The sequence below is a fragment of the Andrena cerasifolii genome, chromosome 10, assembly GCF_050908995.1.
Source record: "Andrena cerasifolii isolate SP2316 chromosome 10, iyAndCera1_principal, whole genome shotgun sequence".
NCBI lineage: Eukaryota > Metazoa > Arthropoda > Insecta > Hymenoptera > Andrenidae > Andrena > Andrena cerasifolii.
Genome location: NC_135127.1, coordinates 907,749 through 934,802, shown reverse-complemented (window position 1 = coordinate 934,802; position 27,054 = coordinate 907,749). Strand labels below are relative to the sequence as shown.

Sequence of the window (27,054 nt, the reverse complement as noted above, 5' to 3'; positions counted from 1 at the left end):
AAATACTGATAGAAAGAGATAGATATGTTTATTTCCGGTTTTGCTCCAAGATGGCTGCGGTTATACCGATCACTCCCTAGAGGATCACTAGTACGGTCTATCTATAATTCTATAACCATTAATCAAAGCGTTCCGGGGGAAGACAGGAAAAGATAAGAATGATATTAGGGGAAGGGGCGAAGGGGAAGGGTGGATGAAAAAGATGGAGGAAAGAAGACAAGGGAGCATGGAGGAAAATCGGGGGGGGGGAGTAGGGGGGAAAGTAAGAAGTAGGGGGTAATCGGATAAGAAATAGAATAAGGATGGGGGAAGGAACGAGAAAGAGGGAAAATTAGGGCCGAGGGGGTTGGAATTAGGTTAAGATATATGTAAACGGAAGCCATTGTAACCCTAAGAGGAACAATTAAATAAATACATACATAATCAAAGTGTTCACATGCCGTATACTTAAAGGCCCAAGTTGCCGAAATATAAGGCCGAGTGCAGCATACGGAGCAATGCATACGTGCGTTCGTCAAAACGACGCAAGCATGCCGCCTAGTAGCCACAAAACTTTGCGCTCCGTGTGAACTGCTTCATATAAATCTGTGTTCTGCTAAAACACGGCGGTAGCCTGCCGCAAACCGCTCGTCTGCACCGGGCCTAATTATTATATACCTATGTATGGTTTATCTACCGTGATATCTCGCGAGAACGCGCTTTGCGACGACGCGTTTTCAAATCTACACTTCCTCCATGAGCAACGGAGTACCGCATTTGTTTAATCGTGAGCGAGTAAGGGCGGTATTCTCAGTCGCTACTCTTAAGCAAGTATTCTTAAGCAAATGCTTAAGCAGTCGGCATCCTTTACTAGCTACTAGGTTAGTAGACGATGCCGCATGTTTAAGCATTTTCTAAGAATAAGTAGTGACTGAGAATACCGCCCTAAGTATATGTATGTACTTATATATAGGTATTCTGTTGTAACATACACCGTTAATAGAGGACGTATAGTCGAGATGTGCAAACATGGGCTGTGTTCCGATTCACGCATTACGCGCATAGACCGCAGCGCAGTCGCTGCGCGCATTCATACCGTTCCGTTTCCAACAGCGCATGAACCGCAGTAACGAAGCGGAATGGTTTTCTATGCGTTTGATGCTCGTGAGCTTGCGCGGGAATGTTCAAACTTACTTACAATTAGCTATACAGTTGGATGGATTACGATAAATTTAATTCGAGACGTTTGGACGGTGGTCGAAGCACGCTTCCTAACTACATCGGTTACTTCGTCCTAAGGATCGGGGACCGACTCTTAACGAAATTTGATGGCTTTGTTGGTTCCTGGATTTTCTCAATCCGAGTTTTTCTATTCTTCTTGAACAGCGATTCCATATTATTGAAAGCGAAGACCATATTTTATGAGTTTTACAGGACGAACTGCTGCTTACCCAGCGAGATTTGGTAAGCAGATGTGTAAATGAAAAATGAATTTATTTATTATCCGCGCCCGGGTTAAATTGAAGGTTTTGAAGGCTATTGAATACAATCACAAGCTCTCATACGTCTTCTGGATTAGAGTACAGCTGCAAAGTTAGCATTATAAGAATACGTTCGAAATACTTAGCAGTAAAAGCCTTTAAGAAATAACAATGCGCGCCACGTATTTGCTTCCTTTCTCATCTTCCGTTTCGATCCTGCCGTAAACCTTCTAGGGATGTGTTGTTCGCTTCGAAATTGAGTCCGTTGCGATTCATACAGCGAGTGCATTGTTGGGAGTTGCGATTCTCGCTCTAGCGGCGTTCAACACAAACTTTAGAAGCGCGAAGTTCGCACAAGCCCGAAGGGTTTGAAAATAGTTAGAGATTCTTTTAATGAGAAAACTTCAAGATTATAAATTAATCAATACCCGCTTGGAAACGGGTGTTTGAATAAATGAACTGCACTTTGATCCCTTTTCCTATTACACTCGTATGATCCGTTTCGAACTTCGCGCTTCTAAAGTTTGTGTTGAACGCCGCTAGAGCGAGAATCGCAACTCCCAACAATGCACTCGCTGTATGAATCGCAACCAACGCAACGGACTCAATTTCGAAGCGAACAACACATCCCTAGAAGGTTTACGACAGGATCGAAACGGAAGATGAGAGAGGAAGCAAATACGTGGCGCGCATTATTATTTCTTAAAGGCTTTTACTGCTAAGTTTTTCGAACGTGTTCTTATAATGCTAACTTTACAGCTATACTCTAATCCAGAAGGCGTATGAGAGCTTGTGATTGTATTCAATAGCTTTCAAAACCTTCAATTTAACCCGGGCGCGGATAATAAATAAATTCATTTTTCATTTACACATCTGCTTACCAAATCTCGCTGGGTAAGCAGCAGTTCGTCCTGTAAAACTCATAAAATATGGTCTTCGCTTTCAATAATATGGAATCGCTGTTCAAGAAGAATAGAAAAACTCGGATTGAGAAAATCCAGGAACCAACAAAGCCATCAAATTTCGTTAAGAGTCGGTCCCCGATCCTTAGGACGAAGTAACCGATGTAGTTAGGAAGCGTGCTTCGACCACCGTCCAAACGTCTCGAATTAAATTTATCGTAATCCATCCAACTGTATAGCTAATTGTAAGTAAGTTTGAACATTCCCGCGAAGCTCACGAGCATCAAACACATAGAAAACCATTCCGCTTCGTTACTGCGGTTCATGCGCTGTTGGAAACGGAACGGTATGAATGCGCGAAGCGACTGCGCTGCAATCTATGCGCATAATGCGTGAATCGGAACACACCCAAGATTGCGCGGTGCGCAACAGTTGCCAGATTTTTGACAACAGTTGTCGCCAACCGAGTTGTCTAAAGTCGCCCAAAATCGCCGAAAGTTGCAACAGTGCTGCCAATCCCAGTGAGAAAATATTGAAGGTGTTTTTAACGCGGGAACTATAAAGCTAAGTACTTTTATCAGTATAATACATTTAATACGTACACATATCTAATAAAGATAATGTATTTAATATTTTTTAAAACGAAAGAGGTAGTAAATCATTAAAGGGAGAAAGGATTTAATGCTTTTGTAAGAATTACTTACTCTTTGCTTCCATTATCCGAGAGTATACTAAGAATCAGAGTCAATGATATACCTACTTAAAAGTATATATATTTATGAAATTGGATATTTAATTCACTGAAATACTAAAGTAGTTTTTAAACGTATTATACTGAAGGAATAGTCACTATTTACAGCAATAAATGCTATCGTATACCATCAATAAAGTAGCTATTTCATATATGCTTTATTTATTTTTCACACAAGATTTGTACAAAAGGAAGAATTTAGTAACTGCTGTTTATATACATTCTGTATACAATTTTTTACATAAGTTCACCAAGCCTTATAACATCATTATCGTCATCAGTATCACCACCATCACCTGATGATTTACTATCCGCCGATTGATTGTAGATTTCCGATGTAAATCTTTTTAGCATGTCTATAGTAGGTTCGAAATCTTTACAACACATTTTATTGATATTAAAATGGCATTTAATTAGCACTAATGCATTTAAGGTTTTTAATATCATTTTGTTTCGTAAATTACACTTTACAGTATTCATTATAGAAAAAGCTCTTTCCACAGTTGCATTAGACGAGGGAAAACCTAAAACTGTAAATGCTAACAGTGATATATCAGGAAACAAGCGTTCGCCTGCAGCATTTTTTAATGTAATTATCTTCTTCCAAAAGACAAGAGAGTTTTCAGGAACTTGCTCATCAAAAATGTCATTCCAGTTTATAGGCAACAAATTTCGATATTGAGATTCCATGGCTAGTAACTTATTGCTAGGGGCATATTGTATAGCCCAGATAGCACAAAACCGTTTTAAATACGTTTTAAAAACGTCCAGGTCGGACTTTCAGGATTTTTTGAAAACATCCAGAAAAGGTCCAGAAAAGGTTCTAAAAACATCCATTTTCACAAACCAGAACGTTTTCAAAACGTTTTCAGGACGGTTTGTAGAACGTTTTTAAATCGTTTTCAGGACGGTTTGTAGGACGTTCTTAAAACGTTTTCACTACGTTTTCTGGACGTTTTTAAAATGTTTTTAGGACGTTCGACGGTGCTGATTCGATTTAATAAAAATTTAAGCAAGTAAATGGTTTTCAAAATGAGATTAAACTCGATAACAATTTATTTAATTTACTTAATTCAGAAATAATGAAGAATATATGCACTTACAATAGATACAAGAACATGTTATATGCTATTTTACAGGCTGTGAAATGTATTGAAAAAAATGACAATTCCCAGTTTGCCATTCTCACTGACTCTATGTCTGCTATTGACGCAATCACAGACTCCAGCAAAGGTGACCACATTACCCAAGAACTGCAAGAGACCCTCTATATTCTTAAAAATCGGGGCAAAGAGATTATTTTAATTTGGATACCATCTCATGTGTGTATTGAAGGAAACGAAAAGGCTGATTCCCTAGCCAAGTCAGCATGCTCATTACCAGTGCCTGACGTCCCTATCTCTGTGCATTACAATGATCTCAAAACCCTGATTCGTATCGCAGTCCAGGCCCTATGGGATGAAGAATGGGAAACGGGCAAAACCACCAAACTGCACCTGATTAGGAAGGATATCCCTGAAAGAAACTGAATCTGCTTAGAAAACTGGAAAGACCAAGTGACACACACTCGATTGAGAATCCGTCACACTCACTTGCCCCACCCCCACCTCATTACCCAGAATGAACCGACAGAATGTGATGTCTGCAAAGTACGTGTCACCATCCAGCACATACTGGTCGAATGTGTCAAGTACTCAGCAAATCGAAACCAACATAAAATTGGCACCGACCTCAAACAGATGCTCACCGATCCGAATACCTTCAACAATGTGCTCAACTTCCTTGAAGACATTGGACAACTGATTTAGCGTCTGTGCTTACCAGTACCTGAGATGTCTGAGCCCCAGGAACATTTTTCTTTTTTTTCCTTTCTATTCTACTCCCTTTTATTTTCACTAATTCGCACGATGACTAATTGATCTTACGCACCCAATGTAGTCGTTAATGACCATGGAAGTAGATGCGACTCTAAACGCTCAATTAATAAAAAAATAAATAAAAGAACATGTTAGTACGAGGTTGAATATACAAACAATACATTGAATTTTACAGTAATCAATATTGGGAACAGTAAAATGAGGGTGAAAGTTACATATTAAAACCGTTGCTACGTTTAATTTATGGAAATCTTCTTTCCCTTTTCTGCCGAGGCCAACTAAATAGCAATACAACGTCCATTGGGCATAAACGACGTTAACCTAAAATTTAAATATTATTCAAACCCTAACCTAGAACTACATACCTTTGACCGCAAATACTGAAACACATATACAAAAACTGTACAAAAACGTTATGAAAGCTGTATAAAAACTGTATGAAAACAATATAAAAACGGTATAAAACCGGTTTGCAAACATTCGGTCAGAAACATTTAAACAAATGCTTCTGTGTTTTTGGTTTTCCATTGTTTCTTTCAACAAATGTTCATAAACATTTATATATACCAGTGTGTATATTTATGTATATATGTATGTAGATTTAATTAGGCTTTACCTGTACGATCTATCCATATTTGGTGGATCCTTGGTTTCCTTCAACTAATGTATCTTAATCTATCGACATTTCTCAAATGGCATACAGCCTCTTTTGAACGCCTGTTTCGGACATAACCAAAGCGTACTCTGGATGTTTTGAAAACTTTTGCAAAATACGTTTTTAAAACGTATGCAAAATATGTTTTTAAAATGTCTTCTGGACGTTTCCTGGACATTTTCTGGACGTTTCTAAAACGTACAAAAAGCGTCCAGGAAACGTTTTAAAACCGTCCATTTTCACACATCAAGCCATGGACGTTCAGACATAAAATGTACGTAAAATGTACGTTTTCAAAACGTCCTGTGCTATCTGGGAGGTAATTGCGCGAACTTGGGTCTAAATTGACTCAGTATTACTGCAGGATTAAAATTCTTTACTGCATCAAAAATATTTAAGTGTGTTGGCATTCGCTTAACGAATTCTGTGAGAAGTACTTTTATGAATTGCATACATTTGGATTTAATTGCAATATTTGTATCTTCGGTTAACTGAGCTGCACGTAATTCTGCAGTAAAATGATAACCCAAATCACAGTCGTTTAGATTTAAATAATTTTGCTCATACTTCATAGAACTTACTAATAATTTAAAATCATTTTGTAAGTGTACGATTATCGCAGGTCGAATAATCCGTCGTGCCAAAGACCATATAAGTGTATTCACTTCATTGAATGCCTTATAGTAGTGTCGTGAACCCGGGAGAATGCAGATACAAATCACTTGTATAAAAAAATGTCCTTTATTACAAGCTAGTTTGAACTTGTTGCTGGTGCAATGTAGTAAAGACGTACGGAGGAAAAGAACGTGGACAAATCGGAGAATCCTATTGGTAGATACTATTGCGAGGGTGTGGGAAATGGAGCTAGGATTGGTCATTGAGTAAGGGAGGAAGAGGTGTTTAAAGAAAGTTCGGTTGTGACCGAGACGTTAGCTTTCACTTTTGAAGGGGGACCTAAGGACCCACGGCCTAATCCGCTTGTTTTCGGTAAAGTAACGTTCGCTCAAAAAGGACTAAGAATCTTAGAGGGTGACGATGTCCAGATGCGTAGGAAAAGGGAAAGTCGCGAAGTAGGTATCTAACAGTGGTCAATGTTGTCTTTCTGAAAATACATATTTAGATGATAAATATCTTTCAGAATTGGTCTTAAAAAAGTTCAAAATGCTTTGTTTTCTTCCTGCTTATACACGTTATGTAAGAGGCTTGCAGTATGGCATCGTTCTTTATTTCCGCCAATGGCAAAGAAAGTTTCCAATTCCAAATACTGCTGCAAAATTTTATCAACAGCTCTATATCTAGAGAGCCAACGGGTAGTTGATAACTGACTTAGACTAGTAAACTTATTATCAGTATTAATATTAATTAAATCATAGATTTCTTTATAGTTATGTTTTCTGACTGAACTATTTTTAAACCAATTGTAAGTTTCTTTTAACAAAAAGTCTACTTCATCAACAAAGACTTCAGAAGCTTTAGATGCACAAAGATGTAAACTATGGCATATGCATTTTACCAAAACTAAGTTTTGAAGATTACAATTTTTCTTTAGCAAGGCATATAGGGAATTATGTTGGCCACACAAATTATTGGCTCCATCGGTGCCAATGCCTATTAAATATTTTATGTTTAAGTTAATGGATGTAAATAATTCTGTTATAGCATTGTACACATTTTCAGCATTGGCTTATTCAATATTTACAAATGCGAGAAACTGAGTTATTATGTCGTTCTTGCTGTTTGAATAATATTTTATGCAAATACATAATAGCTTCTGTGTTGACACATCTGTTGATTCATCAACAATAATAGAGAAGGGCGAAATACCAATATCTTCAATTAGCATTTTCATGAAGGTGCTATTACTTCCCTTATTATTACGCTACATTTGGTCCGATGAATATGATATGTTTCACTGTTGGTGCTGGTGAAAGCTGAAGTCTTATTTATAGTGTTGAGAACTTTGCCTAAATGGTCCACGCTAGAAATACTTGTATGACACGCAATATATGTGGCCCAAATTATTTCCTTTTTTTTTAATACTATTGTTTCCTATAGAAATACCTAAAAATAACACTTTTATTATTATAGTTTCACACATTATATTAATATTCAATAAAACTTCCGAATTCTACAACACACCAAAATTATTAATAGTGCTTTGTTTAGAATCACATTGCAAGCTTTTCTGCCTATGTTTAGCTGTTAGAGTATGTTTTTGTAGATCTGTTTTATGAGTCCTAAGCTCTAGGTTGCATAACGTGCAAAAGCTGGCAGTTCCAGTTTTATTTCCTATTAACCAACCTATAATACCATCACCAATTAAAAAATGCAACGAGTAAAGTAAGAACAAATCACAATACCATAATCATTCACAAATAATAATTTATATCAATCTAATCCTAAGAAAATACATAAATTGACTTACCACGAAAAGAAGCTTTCTGTTCCCATTCTCTCTTGTGCTTCTTATTGTATTTTGCCCATTTTCCCATTATTAGTTGTATAAAATAAGTGATAACCGTAATGTGCCATGTGCCACCACGAGATTCTTTAGCAATTTAGGGAAAGCACATATATACACCAATCCCAAAATCTGCTATCAACATAAAATGTTAAAACATACAATTTACCAACATAATAAACATTCATCACCAAGCCCACATAACCGTGTATTGAAATAATAAATTGCACTGAATTTGTTCTAAATAGTACCAGAATTTGAAATCGCCCAATTTCAACTTTTGATTTCTTCAAAATCGCCCAATTTGCGACTTGCGATTTTTTCAAAATAGCCGTCGCAATCTGGCAACACTGTGTAGGCCTATTCCAATGTGTCGCACTTAGAGCATATACCCACATAACACAGACGACTTAAAGACGTCAATTGTACGTCCGTTTTAGATTTGAACGGCTTTAGGACGTCTTTTAGCCGTCTTTAGACGTCTGTGTGCTATCTGGGATGCACTGTACGAAAATGTAGACGGCGATAAAAAGAAAAACATACATTGGGGATTGCGTAGCAACTCTGGTCATGATTCATGGAGGGTGCAAAAAAATTATCGATATATGGATCAAAAGTATCGATACGTGTAATTATTGGTGTTTGAAATATCGATTAAAAATATCGATGATTTGACAGGCAAATATCGATATATGCAGTTATCAATAAATATCGCGCACCACTATTTTGTACTCAGCATTATAATTAACGTTATTTTGTGATATAAAATTATACTAATATACCGTATTTTTTATTAATTATGTATAAGCAATACATAAATATCATAACTATAGTAAGTAGAAGTAATACAGTAGTATACTAATATTTATAAACGTAGTATATATTTTGTGGACTCTCGGGATAGTTTGGTGTTGTGATGCATTATATTTGAAATATTTACAGAGATTTCAAGAAAATATAAGTGTGAAACCAGATGAAGCCATCTTTGAACGAAATTGAAGGATTTAAAAATTGATAAAGGTATGTATAAGTTAATAGAGACCTGAAATAGACAAAATTATTGGTACGAAGTCAAAGAGGTTAAGTGCCCGTGAGAAACAGGTTAGCATAATTAGCTATCGAAAGGAACAATTATGCAGTTAATTAAAAAATCGTGTTAGAGGACAGTATTATAATTGTGGAAAATTACCTCACCACCCTAATATATCAAATTGATGTTTTAAGAAAAGTCCGATTAAAAAAAAATTATTGAAACGAAATTATTACGATTTTTAGAAGTGATGTCTGCACGCATTTCCAACTGACTATTATTTACGGTTTTCACATAATCGTTTAATAAAATATTTGAAGAAATTGATAATAATTTAAACAACATACTGTGGTAAGCTTGACCACAAATGCGTGTATCTGAAAATGCTAAATAATGTATATCTGATTGAATACTAATATATGTTAACTTACATAAAATACGTTTATGATTTTCAGATGGCAAAAGTTGAGATTCCAAATTATCATCATTTATTATGGCTTCCATTATTGCATACATATGAATAAATGAGGTTATTACTTCTTCAGTGGGAACAGAAAGGCCCCCTCTTTGTAAGTGATCAAAATATACATTGCCTACAGTTTTACCTTTATCCTCCACAATTAATAATCTATATACATTGCAATTTAACTTTTTAGCAACAGAATGGGACCCATAACCGGATATGTAAATTTTAATGGAATCATCTACAACCAGCAGAATATTTTGTTGGTGTCCAATTTATACGAGGAATAGCAACCATTTATTTTTTCGGAAATTCCTCATCTTTGGGGAATAAACATATAGGATTGTAATTATTATCTTTTAAAGTAGTATCATAATTTTTCCCTTGCAATTGGGAACACACCAACACCATGGCGTTATTAATGAATTTGTGAAATTTGTAAAAAACCATGTAAAACAAAATGTCCAAAAATGCTACAGATTGTATTAAATAAATGTGTTACACGCAGAAATAAGGATCTGTAGGGTTAATATAAATAAATAAAACACCTGGATTATTGCTCCGATTCTGATAATTAGAGGATTTCAGTTCTACACCTCAGACTTTCAAGACGTCTGAAGCTGTGATGCCAGATCGGGGACGGGTTCCCTCGAGAATTTCCCCCACTTCGCGCACACTACGCCGGAGCAGCGTGTCCGTGAGCTCGGCGCTTCGGAGTCGAGGGAACCCGTCCCCGATCTGGCATCACAGGTCTGAAGGCGTCTTAAAGACAGATTATAGACGTGTGCTATCTGGGATTAATATAAATGTTTGAAAGATAGACGGGAAACCGAAAGGTCGGTAGAGGGAGACTGTGTAGCCGGGAGGCTAGTAATCCTCTAGGAAGTGATCGGTATAACCGCAGCCATCTTGGAGCAAAACCGGAAATAAACATATCTATCTCTTTCTATCAGTATTTCTCTCTCTCTTTCTGTCAGTATCTTTGTTTCTTTCTATCAGTATTTCTGTCTCTTTGTTTTTTACAGTTTCTTTCTCTGTCTACTTCCGCTTTTGCTCCAACATCGCGGCAATCAATCAGCGACAATACACGTTGTTCCGATCACGCCCTAGAGGATTACTATGGGAGGCCGGTGGGCAGTGGAGGTGGATCAGCTGGGAGGCTGATACGGTAGATTGGGTTAAGTAATCGAAGAACACAACTCTCGCGGTGTTGCCATTTTGCTTTCAGCACGGCTAGTACTAGAGCAAAGAAAAGATATAATAAGAGGCGTCACTCCGGGCGGAACCTTTGAAGTCCTTACTTGACCAAAGAGGAGATATAATAAGATGCGTCACTCGACAAGGACAGACATAAACTAGGGAAATCACTAGACAACCATTTAAATGTCCATTCGGCAATGATCGGTAAACCACGGTAAACTTCGGTAATAATCAGCAAATTGCGGTAAGGTACATTTAGTCGATTTGAATATCCCGCTCGAATAGACAACCAATTTAAATGCCAAGGTCAAGTAAGGACTTCAAAGGTTCCGCTCGGAGTGACGCCTCTTATTATATCTCCTCTTTGCCTCCTCTTTGACTAGAGTCGGCTGTGGTTACGTATATCTCCCTTTATTACCGTTCAAATTTACCGCTGTAAAGTGAGAATCTTACTCAGATTAAAATGGCGCCGGGATTTTCAAGCCGGTGCCCGGTTATAACACAAGATACGCTATCCAGTCGTATATAGAGATCAGTGCCTTCGTGCCTCTTTCACTGTGTCAGTGCGAGCTTTCGAGATTCATCTTCGCTCGGTGTATACATACATGTAAGCATCCATATGCACTTATGTGTACTCATTGTCAGTACTACTGTTCGTACTGCTCTGTTCCTGCTAGTGCAGTCAGCGCGCACGCGCTTGTTGCGTGTTATTTGCGGAATGGTACATATACCGTGGTATGTGTGGGTATATGATGCTCATTAGTGCTCATTAGTTTATGACAGTTCGTGGACCTTGCGGTATTTGTTTTTCGGTATTGTCGTAACCCTGTGATTACTTAAAGTGGTGATTTAGCAAGCAGCGATACCTATATAATATGTAATGCAAGGAAATATATGAAACTTTACATTGAAATAATATGATAAATAGAATTATTTTCGTTGCCGTGAATATTGCAAGTATTTTTCATTTATAATTTTATCACTGGATGCCTATTAAGAATTTTATGTAATATATATCCCTTCTTACCCTGTAAAATTATTATGAATGAAAGTTGCATGCTAAACAGTATCAACAGTTTAAGGAAAAAAACATTTTTTTCTGTATCTGTTTTTATCAGAAATATTTATTTGCATAAGTAATACGTAATATATAATCGATTAAGTATTTATCATTCCTTTTTATTAACCAACATTAATGTTATTTAGGTAAAAATCTCCATTTTCTAATCATGAGAGTTACTCTCCTGTTCCTAATTTTGACACAAACAAGGGGAAGAACAATTCAAACATGTCCACAATATTGTACATGCAAACTTGGCGCGCAAGCAGAATGGTTGCGTGTCAAATGTGGCAATGAATTACGGAATATAAAAAGCATCGATATCGATACTGTCAGCGTGGAATTAGTACAATTGTAAGATTACTATAAGTATTTTAGCTGTAAAGGAGCACTTATCAATGTTCACTATCAATGTTGTTTCATTGCCTTCAATAGAAATGTGTTGCAGGGATTTGAGCAGAAATAACATCTATGCCATTGAAGTTGGCATATTTAAAAATTTGACAAATCTTAAACGTTTGGATTTATCGCAAAATAATATAACTTCTATTGGCGAAGGTTGTTTTAGCGGTCTTGGAAATTTAGAGAGATTGTAAGCATATTGATAAGTATAGGTGCAAGTGTTACATAATCTGCTATTGAACATTAATGTTTATACACACATTTGCTTTTAGGGATTTAAGTAAAAATCAGATCTCAACCATAGGTGCTTACACATTTAGAAAATTGCCAAATTTAAAAAGACTGTAAGTATATAAATTATGCAATGTGCGCTAGAACATACATACACTAGGCGTCAAAACGGATTGCCTTTGGAAATTTGGCAACATTGCATGTCATTAGGCATAACTCAGTGGTTCTAGTGACAGGGGTAATTATTTAGAAGTTTTCCATTCTCACCGCTTTCAATGATTTTTGGATATGTTATTAAGATCAAGATTCTGAACAACTTTTTCCTATACATGTTACCGCCGCATGACCTTCGTTTTCGAAATATTTGCGAAAACCTTTTGTTGATTTATTCCGACGCAACGCATTCCACTTTCCAACTTGTCCTGGGTCTTAGTATTAGTTGGGGCCAGATTAGTGCGGGGGGCGCCTAGAGCATGATAGCGAACTGATGTGAGTTTAGAGATTTGAACCAGAAACTTGTGGGTGCCCGTCAACACCCCGACTCATATCGGTTCGCTATCACGCTTTACGCGCCCGCGGGCGGGCGCCCCCCGCCCGCGCAGATCTAACGCCAGCCAATACTAATACCTGGGACAAGTTGGAAAGTGGAATGCGTTGCGTCAAAATAAGTCAAAAGAAGTTATTCGCAAATATCTCGGAAACGAAGGTCAGCTTCGTTATTTGTTTTGTCCCATGCTGGTGCATACGCTGCCACGGACGTGTACTGTAGGTAGGTATACGGCAGAATACATCGTGTAGTAGCAGCAGTTTTTTGCGAATATCTCATGTATAGGAAAAAGTTGTTCAGAATTGTGTCCCCGACAACAGATCCTAAAATCATTGAAATCGGTGAAGATGAAAACTTCTAAATAATTACCGTGACATGCAACGTTGCCAAATTTCAGAAGGGTAGTCGATTCTGGCGCCTAGTGTACATATATTGTACATGCCTTCTTCAATCTTATACATTGTTTGTTTGATTATTAGTGATTTGTCAGGAAACCGCATAAATATTGCAATACCATCATTATTTCATGATTTACTGGCCTTAGAGCGCTTGTAAGTGAGTTTTTAATTTTCTTCTCTTTTTTTCTGTATACATGTATTTTACTGGCTGCAAGTATTTTTCTATAAGTAAAAATGTATTTGTGTATATTTAAAGAAATGTTAATTCATAAATATATTGCAGGAAATTAAACGAAAATAGGTTGACAACTTTGAAGGAAGGTACCTTTCATGGCCTCTTATCTTTAAAACAGTTGTAAGTGAGATGAATACTATAATAAGAAATCGTATAAAGTAAGATTCGTTAAATCTAATTGTATGTTTCAGAGATCTGTCGAATAATCCATGGATATGTGACTGTAACCTATATTGGTTTAGTAACTGGATTTATAACAGTTCTATTAAATTAAAGTAACGTATTAATCAAACAGAAATTTTCCAATTTTTTCGTACAGCTCATAATTTTTTCTCCTGTTTCGTACAATGTTTCAGTCCTGCTCCAAAATGTGCATCACCCGCAAATGTTAAGGATGAATTTGTAAAGAAATTAAAATATTTAGAAACTATTCAGTGCCAGTGGTTGCCTCCTACAATTGAACTTCGACCAGTTCACAACCAAGTAGTGTTTGCTGGAGATTCACTGACTTTAAAATGTAGAGCACCTAGTATTATAAAGGATAGAAATGCAAAATTGAGTTGGCTGTGGTATCCTAATACCACTGCTACCGAAATTATAAATTTAGATGCATTTACAGATCCAGAAAAACGTTTATCCAACATTAAAGTTGATAACAGATACCTTGCAGATAGTGGCATTGTAGATAGGTATTCTAATATCTAATTTAATTTAAACTAAAATTCTTGTACATTTATACATGGTAATATTATTTCTTGTAGTTCTCTTAGTATAGCTTCAGTTAAAGAAGAGCATAATGGACAATGGAATTGTTTGTTAGTTTCCGTAAATGGTAGTAGATCAAAAGCAATCAGTGTAATTGTGATTTCTGATCAAACTCGTTACTGTCCCCTTGCAGGTAAGATAAATTGTACGTGTGTATATGGGACATTCCATGCGAACTCGGACAGATTTCGGAGTAAGTTTTCGTAGATTGCTGAAATTTGAATGTGACGTAGTCTTTAGTGATATTTAAACGTACCTCAAAGGATTTTTCAAAATTTTGAAAAATGTCGATTTTACAGCTGTTGAAGTTAAGTGCTAACTTTTTTCACTACATTATAGCTATGGAAGTTGTAAACGGATGGAGATGAGCTTTACGGTGCTTATAGAGAAGACATTGCAGTTTTAAGAAATAATTATTTCAGTTTGAAAATTTTTTTTTAACCTTTTTTGGGCAATTATTTTAAATAAATGTAGGTTTTTAATATCGGGCGCGATTTTAAAAATCTGGAAAAGGAGAATATAGTTCTATCCTTCCCCTTTATGGACAAATTTCAAAAAAATATGGACATTTTAAAATTGGCCTTGTAAAAATTGTCGAAAATTGACGCTACGTCGCCCAGCACCGGCTCGACTGGTAAATATGTAGAGAATTTCCTAGGCTATAAATTGCATAATAACTATTTTCGTCGCAAAACTGCTAGATAACGAGATATTCACGAAAAACAGTTGTTTTTCTTCAACCCTCTGTAAAATTTTTAGCGGCGGCAGGATCGATGGGGATTTTTGACATATTGTTTAAAACGACTAAATAAAGGACCATACCAAAATTTAGTTTGGCGGGATTTATTCCGAAGACAGATGCTAATTTCACTGGACTATATCTAGAAGAATGAGTTTCTTCCTTTCATTCCTACCCTTGTGTGGCCTTGAAGGTCATAGTATATCATATGGTTGAATTTGTCTTGACAGTCGCTTTCATATTGGGTAATAAAATATATAGCATTCCTTTTAAAAAACTAAAAGTCACCCTCGTTTCAAGGAAAATATTGCGAACACCAAAAATTGAGATACCGTATTATATAGAAAACAGTAAGAGTTTTCCTCCTTCAGTTTTTTTTCAAATACTTACCATTTCTGGAATCCTGTACAAGAATATCAGGTATAGCCGCTTGCCGCTAGCCAATTTTTACAGAGCCAATTTTAAAATGTCCATATTTTTGAAAATTTGTCCATCAAGGAGAAGGATTGAACTATATTCTCTTTTTTTCAGATTTATAAAATCACGCCCCATGTTAAAAACCTGCATTTAATTAAAATAATTGCACAAAAATGGTTAAATAAAAATTTTTTCAAACTGAAATAATTTTTTCTTAAAATTTCAATGTCTTCTCTATAAGCACCGTAAAGCTCATCTCCATCCATTTACTACTTTCATAGCTATAATGTAGTGACAAAAAGTTAGCACTTAACTTCAAACAGATGTAAAATCGACATTTTTCAAAATTTTGAAAAATCCTCTGAGGTACGTTTAAATATTACTAAAAACTATAACATATTCAATTTTCTGCAATCTATGAAAACTTACTCCGAAATCTGTCCCAGTTCGCATGGAATCTCCCATATGTATTTGGATTTATTGATAATTTTTTAATGAATAAATATGTGTTACAGTAACAAGAAATAATAAAGGTATTTATACATGGCCAAGAACAGTGGTGGGATGGCGAGCAGAATTGCCATGCGAAGGGAATCACTTGTCCGGGTTAATGCAAATGCCTTTAAAAGCCTCTTATCACTGCAATGTGACAGGATATTGGGAAGATTTAAATACAGAGTTATGCCCTTACATATCACACACAACCAAAAGCTTAGAACAATTTTCTAAGGTTAATCTCTCACTTACAAAGATCAATTTATTAGAAACTGCGAAAAAATTCAAAAACTATACAGAACATGGTATAAAAGTAACTGATCCAGTTGAACTAAATTTCATAACACAAACTATAGAAAATTATTTAAATTTTCTAGTTGAAGAAAAAGAACTTGGTACCATGTTAATCGATGTTATTAGCGCAGTAATTAATTTACCAAAGAGCATCTTAAGAAAAGCTGAAACTTCTTTTAAATCGTGCACAAGACTAATAAAGGCTGTAGAAAAGATTGTAGAATATACTCCATCTATACAATCTTATAAAAGAAATATGGCGTTAGAAGAATTCCGAGTAAAACGCGACAGTTTTACTGGATTAATATGTACATGGTATTCTAATGAAGCTTTTGATGGTAATCCGGGAACAAGATTCCTACAATGCACCACAAACAATAGAACTACTCCCATTAATATAAAAGACAGAATGATCGAAGCTTCGATACACTTGCCTGCATCTGTATTACAGTATTCACAAGACATGATTGCTCATCAGTTAATGATTTCTGTCTACAGTAGTAGCAGATTGTTTCCTAAAACAGTTAACAATGACAATATGGACATTGCGTCATGTGTCATTGGAAGCAAGTTATGTATGTGATTTAAAAAATGATAAAGAACGCGTATTAGGTACCGAAGAGGGAAATATATATAATAAAATTCAAACTTTATTTTCAGTTGGAGTATCGATACAGAACTTAACCGAGCCAGTCTATATCATGTTAAGAGCGCCTTTGTATTACTATGCTGGGAAGAAGTTATTACCAGTGGTTTGGGATGAAACATTAGATAAGTCGGGTGGTTGGACGAATGACGGTTGTCGCTTAAGAAATGTGATAAACAATTTAATAGTATTTCATTGTAATAGATTGGGATATTATGGACTTCTACAAGATACTTCTTACCTTGATCAAAATAGCGGCAGGTATGTATATAGCATTTCACCTAAGAGTAGACCTACGCCCCTACCGATTTGTGTCACACGCGGTTGGTCGTAGTGATTTCCCTGCCGGTTTCCTACCAATCAACAGTATATCCCTGTTATATACTAGGGCTGTTCGAGTACTCGAATATTCGAGTAGCTTGAAATTCGAACCGAGCCGAGCCGAGTACTCCAAAAAAGCGAACGGCTCGAATAGAACCGAGTAGCTTGAATAGAACCGTGAACTCGATTTTTTTTGAGCGGTTCAAATAGAACCGAGCGACTCAAATAGAACCGAGAACTCGAATTTTCTCGAGCGGCTCGAAAAAAACCGAGCGGGCCGAACGTACCGAACAGTCCGATGTGTCGAGTAGTTTGATGCTTGAATGTTTCGAATATTTTAGAATATGTTTATATACTGGATAATGGTTTGTAATTATTATTATTATTATTTCGACTTTATTTATTTTCAATAGTTAGAGAATACTTTCATTTGCAGTTTACATTTTAATTACTCACATTATTACTGCGGCCTCGCCTTTACTCGTATCTTACTTTCTCCTTATGTACTATATTTTCTGTTTAACGAGTAATAAAGTCGAAATAATAATAATAATAATTACGAACCATTATCCAGTATATAAACATATTCTAAAATATTCGAAACATTCAAGCTTCAAACTACTCGACACACCGAACTGTTCGGTTCTTTCAAGCTGCTCGCTTTTTTCGAGTACTCGGCTCGGTGCGGTTCTTCGAGCCGAGTCAGGCTTGGCTCGCTTTTTCCGAGTACTCGAACAGGTCTATTATATACCCCGCAGTGTACCCCGCGGAACGAGTCTACTCTTAAACGGAATTCAATATAGTTGAAAAATGTTTAATATGTTTTCCAGTCTTTAACGTCGTCTATTTTTTAGTACAACTGGAGCAAAATTCAGATATTTAAATCCTGCGATATATGTTGGAAGTATTGTAACAATAACTTGCTTAATTATTACATCTTTAACATATATTATTTGTTACACATCAATCGCTATGCCCAAGAAAACAAAGCATTGCGTAATTAATACCTGGTGTGCTATGGCATTATTATCATTCTCTTATAGTATCGGTATTCGCCAGACAGAGAATATCGAAATTTGCCAAGGGGTCGGTGTCACCCTTCATTACTTGTCCTTGTGTTCTTTATTATGGATGGCTGTGTCAGCTAGGTAATAACCTTTCGAATTTTACAAGAATAATGATATACAAATTATACGATGTAACGATATTAAAATTTGGATTTATTTGCAGTAATATGTACAAAAAGTTTTCTAAATCAAACTTTGGAGATATTCCAGATAATGAACTTCAGGGTGAACCAATACCGAAACCATTATTAGGTCTTTATTTAGTTGGTTGGGGTAAAGGTATGATAATTTGTGGTATATCCGGAGCAATAAATCTACGAGAGTATGCAGGATATTCGTATTGCTTCCTCACATCTGGTCCAGGCCTCGCCGGTCTCTTTCTTCCAGCCGGAATCCTAATTGTATATCTAATTATATTCTATTTGCTGATTAAATTTGCGATCAACAACGTCGATATAAATGGGCAGCTGTCTGAAAGTACACAAGCTACGGAAAATATGGATTTAGAATTATTGGAACCAAACACAAATCCATCTGCAGATAGAAATAGTATACACAGTACACAAACAGTTTCTTCTGATATCATTGATTCAGAACATTCTCAGTTAGCACAACTAAAAGGTCAAATTGTTACGTTAATTTTATATTTATTATCGTGGATCTCCGCAGCAGCTGCAACTACGAAACCGTTAAATCAATATATCTCCTTTGATGAACTTGTATTTACTATTTTATACTCTCTTTTTTCAAGTTTACTTGGCATTTTTGTATTTTTCTTTTATGGAATTTCACGAAACGATGTTAGATCGCAGTGGTTAAAAATGCGCTGTTGGCTTCAAAAACGAAAGAATCGATGTTGCAGAACAAGGAGTATTTCTGACGCAAGTCCTGTAATTCCAACACATCCTTTAGTGCAACATGTGGCACCTCCGTTGTCTAATTCTCAAGCTACCCAAGTAACATCCGATTCGAATTCTATTGATTCATCAAGATGTACAAACAGATCGCAAACTTGTAATGGTTTTAAATTTACAGATGCTATAAGCAATCAGGAGGCTTTATCTGTTAATAGAAAAACGTCAAACGTAAATTTAGTCGTGTTACATCGACAACAATATAGATCTAACAATTCCGTTACCACATATACTGAACCAAATTGTGTCGAAATGTTTTATAATCCTCGTCAAAGCGGAGTTGCGAGAAAGTTTTTTCGAAAACAACGACGTCATACGAAAAACAATAATCTTGGTCCGAGAAAACAAGGTGATGGCGGTGCTACGAGCGATGCTGGCAGTTGTATTTCTATTCCTCGACCTGTTGCAAGGTTGGAAAGCAACATAGATCAAACTATTTTAAGTACTAGTGCAAAAGTGAATAATACAAATATTCATGTTGAACTAAATCCAATAACTGATCTTAAGAACGTTAATATTCTCTCAGATAGTGGCGGTAGTATATCGGAAGAAAGATGCGTTCCGATGCGTTTTGTTATTGGTCAAGAAAATCTTCGAAATGTAAGAAAGATCAACAACAATTGTAGATTACAAGACTTTATATGCGTCAGCGCAGCAACGCCAAATTCTCGAATGAACAATTCTTGTCAAAGACTAGAGATAATAAATACAACTTCGCATGATTCAGATGTAGAGGTCAAAACCGACGAAGAAAAACACTTGCGAAATGTTTCACAGCAATGTAGTTTAGAATATAGTTCTGAAATAGAATCTACTACTCAGTTGACTAGTGAGAAAAGTGATCATAATTTATCCGAAATTGACGAAACTGTAGAGACGGTTATAAAAGAAACAGTGAGAGAAAGGTGTCAGAGTATCAATGAATCTCACGAGATAAGGAAACGGCACTCTAAAACGAATTTAAAGTGGTTGTCTCACTCTAACAGTATGTACTGTCTTCCAATAGATATTACAAAACCATTAAGAAATCATTATCGCAGCTCTCTCGACGACATCACGTCCCTTATTAACTTAAAGGATTGTAAATATTCAAAACCATCATTCACAAATTTGCAAAGTATCGTAAGCTCAAATTTGTACGGGCAAGTCCCTCTATCTCGAATATCACTTAACCAGTCAAAATTATCCTTCTCTAGAGTAAATAGTTTAACTAGTGATAATACACAGAATTTGGTACAGACAACAATGGCATATGTTAATTCAACAATGAATATCGAGTGTGCCTCGAACCTGAGTACTAATGAATACAATTTTCGTTTCACTACAGAAGTAACTTTACCTAGTTTAAATCGAACAAATATTTCACAAGAATCTACAGAAAAGACTATCGATTCTTTGACCGATGTTAGATCACTCGTATCAAGTTCATGTAATATTGTAAAAAGCTTCGAATTTAGCAATGAACCGGAAGGTGAAAACAAAAATAGAAACTTGGATAGTGTACAACACATAGAAGTCAGTAAAATATACTTAAACAACTCAAATATTTATGTACAAGCATCTAAAAAAGAAACCAGCGTTTAATTTGATTGATTTGCTCGTATACAATAAATATTGTATTTGTTTGGGTAATATGGCTTCATTCAGATAGCAAACAATCTCTGGTATTACTAAATCTTCTGATTAAATCTAAGAAAATAATTACTGTCTTGGTCAACTTTTACGGAATACAGTTCTTGTACATGACGAGAATTATTGTTTTTTTTTTATACAAATATATCTTCTACTAATCCATCCGGTTTTTGCTAAATGCCAAATGCTTCCTGTATATTCTTGTTCATAATTCATATATAAATAATGTTTTTGTCATAACATTTATGTCATAAACTGTTTTTAAAGTAGGCGCATTTATTCAAGATAAAGTGTACATAATTGATGAAAATGAATTTTACAATTACAGATTTTTCTATCCTAATTATTTATATGTATTATTTACAGAATGAAAGAGACATTTAAAACTTATATGTTCATAATTTAAATTATCACATTAATTAGCATATATTTTCTTGCATATATTTCTCAAATTCGAAAGAAGCCCTGTATTTAACTTAACTTATTTAATTTACACTGATCCACTTTCCTACAATAAATTCAATTGCAATTACATTTTTTTCATAATAATATACACACAATATTACAATTATTTACATATCTTCTCAAAGGCGTATTTACATGAATAATTTAACGGTTTCTTTTCATTTGTGAAGTATGTGTATGTTTTCCAAGACTGAATATTCCTCATCCGATAAACTAACAACAAGATCATATCAAATATGTATTACAATTTAATTGCATACTTCTTAATTTTTATATATTGTAAATAGTTTTTAGTTCTACTTTTAGCAAAAATAAATTCATATTTAGTAAATGGTACTTTTTTATATCAGTAACTGCTATACAGTTAGATATGTTTATACATGTGCATTATTGCACATACATATTTGGAGTTCATAGCGATTAGTTTTATATGAAACTAGTATAAAGTACCCGGCGTTGCCCGGGCTTCTCGTATGAATTTATAGCGGCAGCATTAATATTTTAAAATTAACTGGCGCCTTCATTAATTATTACGCAGTGCTTACTTACATATACTTCATTACCCATTGCTTACGTTCATTATATCTGTACATAATTCAGACTCGCGCGCAAGGACCGCACGATTGTCCTTTATCACGGTGGAGACTTTACGCGTATGTACAGTTTTGGAGTGCACGCCTGGAGTGTACGTTTCAAAACAGTGAGAAAAATTAATCGATTCTCGAAATAATCGTGAACATACAGACAGAAGAACGTCCGTTTATAATACTGGCGGTTAGTAGAATTTATGAAATGAAAAGTGGTGCGAGTGGCATAAATTGTAACAATACTGATAGTGGCAACAGTGAAAACCTCAAAAACATTATTTGGAATGTGAAGTCCAACTGCAAAGCCTGCTTGCGCGTGAATGTCAACGCTCATAAACAGCTAACGGTGTGATTGTGGAGTCAAGGCATAAAGCATTTCCGCCAGGCTTGCCAGGAGTATGTATGTACGGACCCCGAACGTGTTGGGGAGCGGTGGAGGGGGAATCCTCGCATGTATAGAGCTATACAGGGTCATCCGTTAAAACTGCAACCTACGTGCGCGCGACAAACGAAAATGGCAACACCGCCTCACGGACGCATTTTACTACAGCCATTCACCGGCCCGGCGTTCGTAAGATTGCCAGCGACTGTTGGTCAGCAGTGATACCCGAGCTTTGAAAATTTTAGGATGGTCTCTTTCAAATTAACGTCGCAAAGAGCTGTGCGGAATTTCCTGGTCCAGGTAAGCGAGCCGCGCGCTTCGCTTTTATGATCGGTTTACCACTCGCACCTTTGAAAACAATATCTATTGGTCTCGTACCCGTCTTAATTTCAAGAATTTTAGCTACGACAGGGTTGATCGTGGCGCCATACCCCTGTACCGAGAGATTTTTCGCCACCTGTGTGTAAAAGCCACAATCACGGCGCATCGGTCCAAAAAAATGACATTAACGAAAGTCGGTATTGGGATCTAACATCCGTCACCATGACATCTCGTAGCGAAAGTAGGAGCGCTTGTTGGGTACACATCAATCCCTGCCCGTTCTCGTACCGTTGCATAAAATTCCGCTGGGCAGGTTATGAACCTGCCCACTCACATACACTTTCCATAGAAAGGAACATTTTCGCAAAAAACTACATTATTGCATATACAACACATGTATCTTGTACCCATATCGGCGCCATCTTTGCTACGCCCCGCCCCCGTGTCAAATCCCAATAGGCGTGGCGTTGAGTAGCTAAAAGGTTAAAACATTCAGCCACAAAAATTGTAGAAAAAAATTCAAACACTATTACAATCAAAGACACGTCCCATTAGTTACTCGTTACGTCTGATCTATGCATGCACTGCATTAAGGATAAAATTATAAAAAAGAAAACCAGAACAATAGATTTTGAGTTTTGCAGAGCTAACACATAATTGAATAAAAATTTAATTTCTCAATTTATGAAATTATTGATACAGAAACAACTAGCCTATTGTTTATCAACACCATGAATTTCAAATAGAGCATTAAATACAGTATCGAATAAACAGTTTGCAAAAGCTTTTCACAACAATTATGGTTAAAAAATTGTTAAAAGAAAAATTAAGTAAACGTAAAATAGTTTAAATTATCCATCATTAAGAGGGAATAATTTTTCCTCATTTTTCGGTGCAAATTGCATTCCGATATCTTTTATAGTTCAAAAGTTATATGAAAAAGGCCCCAAATTCTTCGATCCGAGCCGGGAAATTCCGCATAGCTCTTTGTGACGTTAATTTGAAAGAGACCATCCTAAAATTTTCGAAGCTCAGGCATCACTGCTGTCCAGCGGTCGTTGGCAACCCTCCGAACACCGGGCCGGTGAATGGTGTAGTGAAATGCGTCTGTGAGGCGGTGTTGCCATTTTCTGTTCGCGCGCGCATAAGTTGCAGTTTTAACGGATGACCCTATACATACTAATCCGACTCCCCCCCGCTGCTACCACCGCGCCACGTGGTCTGTACTCCTGGCAACCGAGATCCCCAACACTTTACGGAGAACCGTCCGCGCATCTTTTGTGCGTACGGCAGTGAGCTATCTGCCTCGCTTCACTATTTCGCTTATTACTCAGTCCCATTTAGCAATATCGAGATGATATATAGCCTAAAACCTTCCCAAATGTTGTCTCTACAAATCTGTGGAAACTGCAGGAGAATTCGTTGAGTAGTTTCCGAGTTTACCACGTACAGGCACAATAATACTTTCCGTTTTATATATATATATATTCTCCTGCAGACAACATTTATATTTATACAGAAGAGATACAGTGTTAAACAAAATTTTTATCTACAAAATGATTTATAATTTATATAGCATTTAATTTTTTAATTTTGAAGCGCAATGTTCTCATTTTGTGTACTTGGAAAATATATCTAAATGTTTTTAAAATATAATTTGTATGTATATACATAGTATTTAATATTTTACATATCATATTCTATAAACTGGCATTACAAAGTTATGTGCTGACATAAGAAAGCAAACCAATGCACTAAATTTAATAAACGATGTTACAATATTACAATTAGATTATAATCATTTTAATTTATATTAATCATTAAGATGACAATATTTTATATGAATATTATTACTTTCCCGAATTCAACCAATCTTTAGGGTTTTGTAGCACATTAATAAGTTTTGCTTCTTTTGAACCAGATTCTGGTTCATGCATGTATTCCCACTTTGCGGACAATGGTAAAGACATTAATATACTTTCGTATCTTGCACCAGGAGTATAAAGACCAAATTTCGTACCGCGATCGTATATTAAATTAAACTCAACGTATCGTCCTCTACGTAATAACTGCCACTGCCTTTCAACATATCCGTATGCATCATTTTTGTGCTTTTTAACTAATGGAATGTAAGAAGGGATTACAGCTTCTGCACAAGACTCTATAAATTGAAATGCTTCATTTTGGTTTGGTGTATCAAGGTCATCAAAAAATATACCACCTACACCTCTACGTTCTCCTCTATGCGCGATAAGAAAATAATCATCGCACCATTTTTTGTATTTTGTATAGTAAGATCGATCGTATCTATCGCACGCAGTTTTCAGAGTACTATGAAAATGTTTTACATCATCTTCGTCTAAATAATAAGGTGTCAAATCTGTTCCGCCTCCAAACCACCACTGAGTCGAGCCATCCTCATTTTCAACTTCAAAGTAGCGATAATTAAAATGTATCGTTGGAACCATAGGATTGCGCGGATGAATTACAGCACTTACACCAGCTGCAAAGAATGGTACAGATCCTTCCTGCATCTTTTTTCCACGTGCTCTCATTTGTTGCACTGCACCTGGTGGTAATGTACCGGTAACAATAGATACATTAACACCAGCTTTTTCAAAAACAACTCCGTCTTGTAGAACACAAGTAATTCCTCCGCCACCTTCTTCTCTGATCCATCGATCAACTTTGAAACGGTAACTGGGATCTTCTAAAGCTTCTAACGCTTTACAAAAGTCTGCTTGAGTTTTCATTACTAATAATTCCATTCTTTTTCTCATATCATTCTTTTTCTTTAATTCCTTAATGTTAGTAATGGGTTTTGCCATAAATTCTTTCATATCTAATTCATTCTGGGCTGCAAAAACCGTAATACTCGAGCTACTATAGACCATAACTGTCGTGAAAATGCCGACACTAATATACTTGAAACTTTTAATTTTGTTTTGAACCAAGGTATGGTTACGAACAAAATATTGTATAGAAGTCCAATTTTTTAATAACATACGGGCAATCATGGCTACCTATAATTAATATTATTTGTAAGTGTACGTTTTATTACATTAGTTACATATTGTATAAAACAGTACAAAATCTGGCTTTTTGCCTTGTGATTTTTTTTTGTCTTGTATTACTGAATCAACTGTAAAGAAGGTTAACTTTTGATTTATGCTTAAATCTTTATAATTAAAAGATTAATTACAAACTTCGTGTATTAACAAATGAATGGTGTTTACCTTTTTCTGCTCCTAATAACGTTGTAAATGCTGCAAGTAATAAAACGCTCCTTGTTTGTCAGCATATACATGTACATGCAAATGTAAATGAAAACTACATATATTGCGCTTCGCATCAGCAATAAGTTATTGTATATACATACGGAGCTGTATTAACGGTAAGTACTTACATAAAGACTTGACGTATAATAAGTTACCAAGAAAGCATAATATGCCTATATTGCCACGTACATACTAACATACATATGTACATAAGAATGTAAGAATATGTAAATATACCAGGGTCAGTAGGAAATCCCGTACGCCTCATGATAATTAGCGGTGGGGGAACGCCACGCATGCGCGCGATGGCGCCGCGACGTCAACCAATCAACGCCTAGGTGGGAAACGAACGTCGCCACCGTCAAGCCAAGTCTAGTGCTCCTCTAGATAGTGATCGGAAAATGTGTCCTGTTGTATTGTCGTGATGTGAACATAGCTCAACATAGCTTTCGATTCCGAGGGAAATTTAAACTAAAGAAAAGGCGAGGAACTACACGAAGTTGTTGTTTTTTGTAATTTTTATTTATCATTAATGAAGGTATGTAAACGCTTGTTCGGAAACAAATGTTAATTATTTATCTCAACAACCGAAATTAAAGATCTATTCATTCAAATGCGAGAGTCGACTCTGTAAGGGCGTATTAACGAGATTGTACTAAATATATTAATTTATTCAATCTGGAATATAAAGTTCCTTTAAATTCTCCAAATTCGCGAGTCTGACACCAGAGCGCATTCATCGAGCAGAGTGCTTCAGCACAGAGGTGTAAGATGCAAGGATTTCCGACTGCAGCGCCGCTTGCGGTAGAGTGAGGAAGTTTTGATAGTTTTCATACGGTCAGTACTCTATTCACTGATGCTAAAGATAATGGCCGGAGTATCGAGAATTTCCCCCACCATGTATATATGTATGTAGATTTAATTAGGCTTTACCTGTACGATCTATCCATATTTGGTGGATCTATGGTTTCCTTCAACTAATGTATCCTAATCTATCGACATTTCTTAAATGGCGCACAGCCTCTTTTGAACGCCTGTTTCGGACATAACCAAAGCGTA

The 27,054-nt window shown here is 36.0% G+C and overlaps 2 protein-coding genes and 4 long non-coding RNA genes across 16 annotated transcripts in view; 2 read left to right on the top strand and 4 right to left on the bottom strand.

Moving 5' to 3' along the window:
* LOC143373964 (uncharacterized) overlaps window positions 1-27,054 on the bottom strand; it is a 126,218-nt gene that overhangs the window by 36,365 nt on the left and 62,799 nt on the right. The gene's annotated exons all lie outside the window — the stretch shown is intronic.
* On the bottom strand, window positions 3,608-11,002 carry LOC143373831 (uncharacterized). 2 transcript variants are annotated; one of them, XR_013086545.1, is made up of 5 exons: window positions 10,148-11,002; window positions 8,071-8,238; window positions 7,785-7,946; window positions 4,494-7,706; window positions 3,608-4,387 (listed from the first exon to the last, which is right to left on the bottom strand). It is a non-coding gene; the product is annotated as an uncharacterized LOC143373831 (long non-coding RNA). The 2 variants fall into 2 exon arrangements; XR_013086544.1 differs by lacking the exons at window positions 3,608-4,387; window positions 10,148-11,002 and adding an exon at window positions 9,568-9,799 and having other exon boundaries at window positions 5,284-7,706.
* Window positions 8,210-9,932, top strand: LOC143373830 (uncharacterized). The gene is made up of 4 exons (XR_013086543.1): window positions 8,210-8,938; window positions 9,049-9,126; window positions 9,592-9,705; window positions 9,793-9,932. It is a non-coding gene; the product is annotated as an uncharacterized LOC143373830 (long non-coding RNA).
* On the top strand, window positions 11,305-21,097 carry Remo (Remoulade). Of its 9 annotated transcripts, XM_076821615.1 has the most exons (14): window positions 11,534-11,756; window positions 12,006-12,213; window positions 12,308-12,451; window positions 12,534-12,605; window positions 13,519-13,590; window positions 13,721-13,792; window positions 13,864-13,947; window positions 14,029-14,361; window positions 14,434-14,570; window positions 16,109-16,957; window positions 17,043-17,289; window positions 18,204-18,497; window positions 18,580-19,372; window positions 19,452-19,595. In XM_076821615.1, exons 1-14 carry the CDS (start codon window positions 11,717-11,719, stop codon window positions 19,458-19,460), a joined length of 3,354 nt encoding a protein of 1,117 aa, XP_076677730.1. In that variant the 5' UTR covers window positions 11,534-11,716; the 3' UTR covers window positions 19,461-19,595. The 9 variants fall into 9 exon arrangements, with proteins under 9 accessions (XP_076677724.1, XP_076677730.1, XP_076677726.1 ...); XM_076821609.1 differs by lacking the exon at window positions 11,534-11,756 and adding an exon at window positions 11,305-11,406 and having other exon boundaries at window positions 18,580-21,097; XM_076821611.1 differs by having other exon boundaries at window positions 11,535-11,752; window positions 18,580-21,097.
* Window positions 21,219-22,613, bottom strand: LOC143373968 (uncharacterized). Its single transcript, XR_013086580.1, has 2 exons — window positions 22,182-22,613; window positions 21,219-22,147 (listed from the first exon to the last, which is right to left on the bottom strand). It is a non-coding gene; the product is annotated as an uncharacterized LOC143373968 (long non-coding RNA).
* Window positions 24,559-26,190, bottom strand: Coprox (oxygen-dependent coproporphyrinogen-III oxidase). 2 transcript variants are annotated; one of them, XM_076821687.1, is made up of 2 exons: window positions 25,954-26,190; window positions 24,559-25,859 (listed from the first exon to the last, which is right to left on the bottom strand). In XM_076821687.1, the coding sequence occupies exon 2, from the start codon at window positions 25,732-25,734 to the stop codon at window positions 24,568-24,570; it is 1,167 nt and encodes a 388-aa protein (XP_076677802.1). In that variant the 5' UTR covers window positions 25,735-25,859; window positions 25,954-26,190; the 3' UTR covers window positions 24,559-24,567. The 2 variants fall into 2 exon arrangements, with proteins under 2 accessions (XP_076677802.1, XP_076677801.1); XM_076821686.1 differs by having other exon boundaries at window positions 24,559-25,740.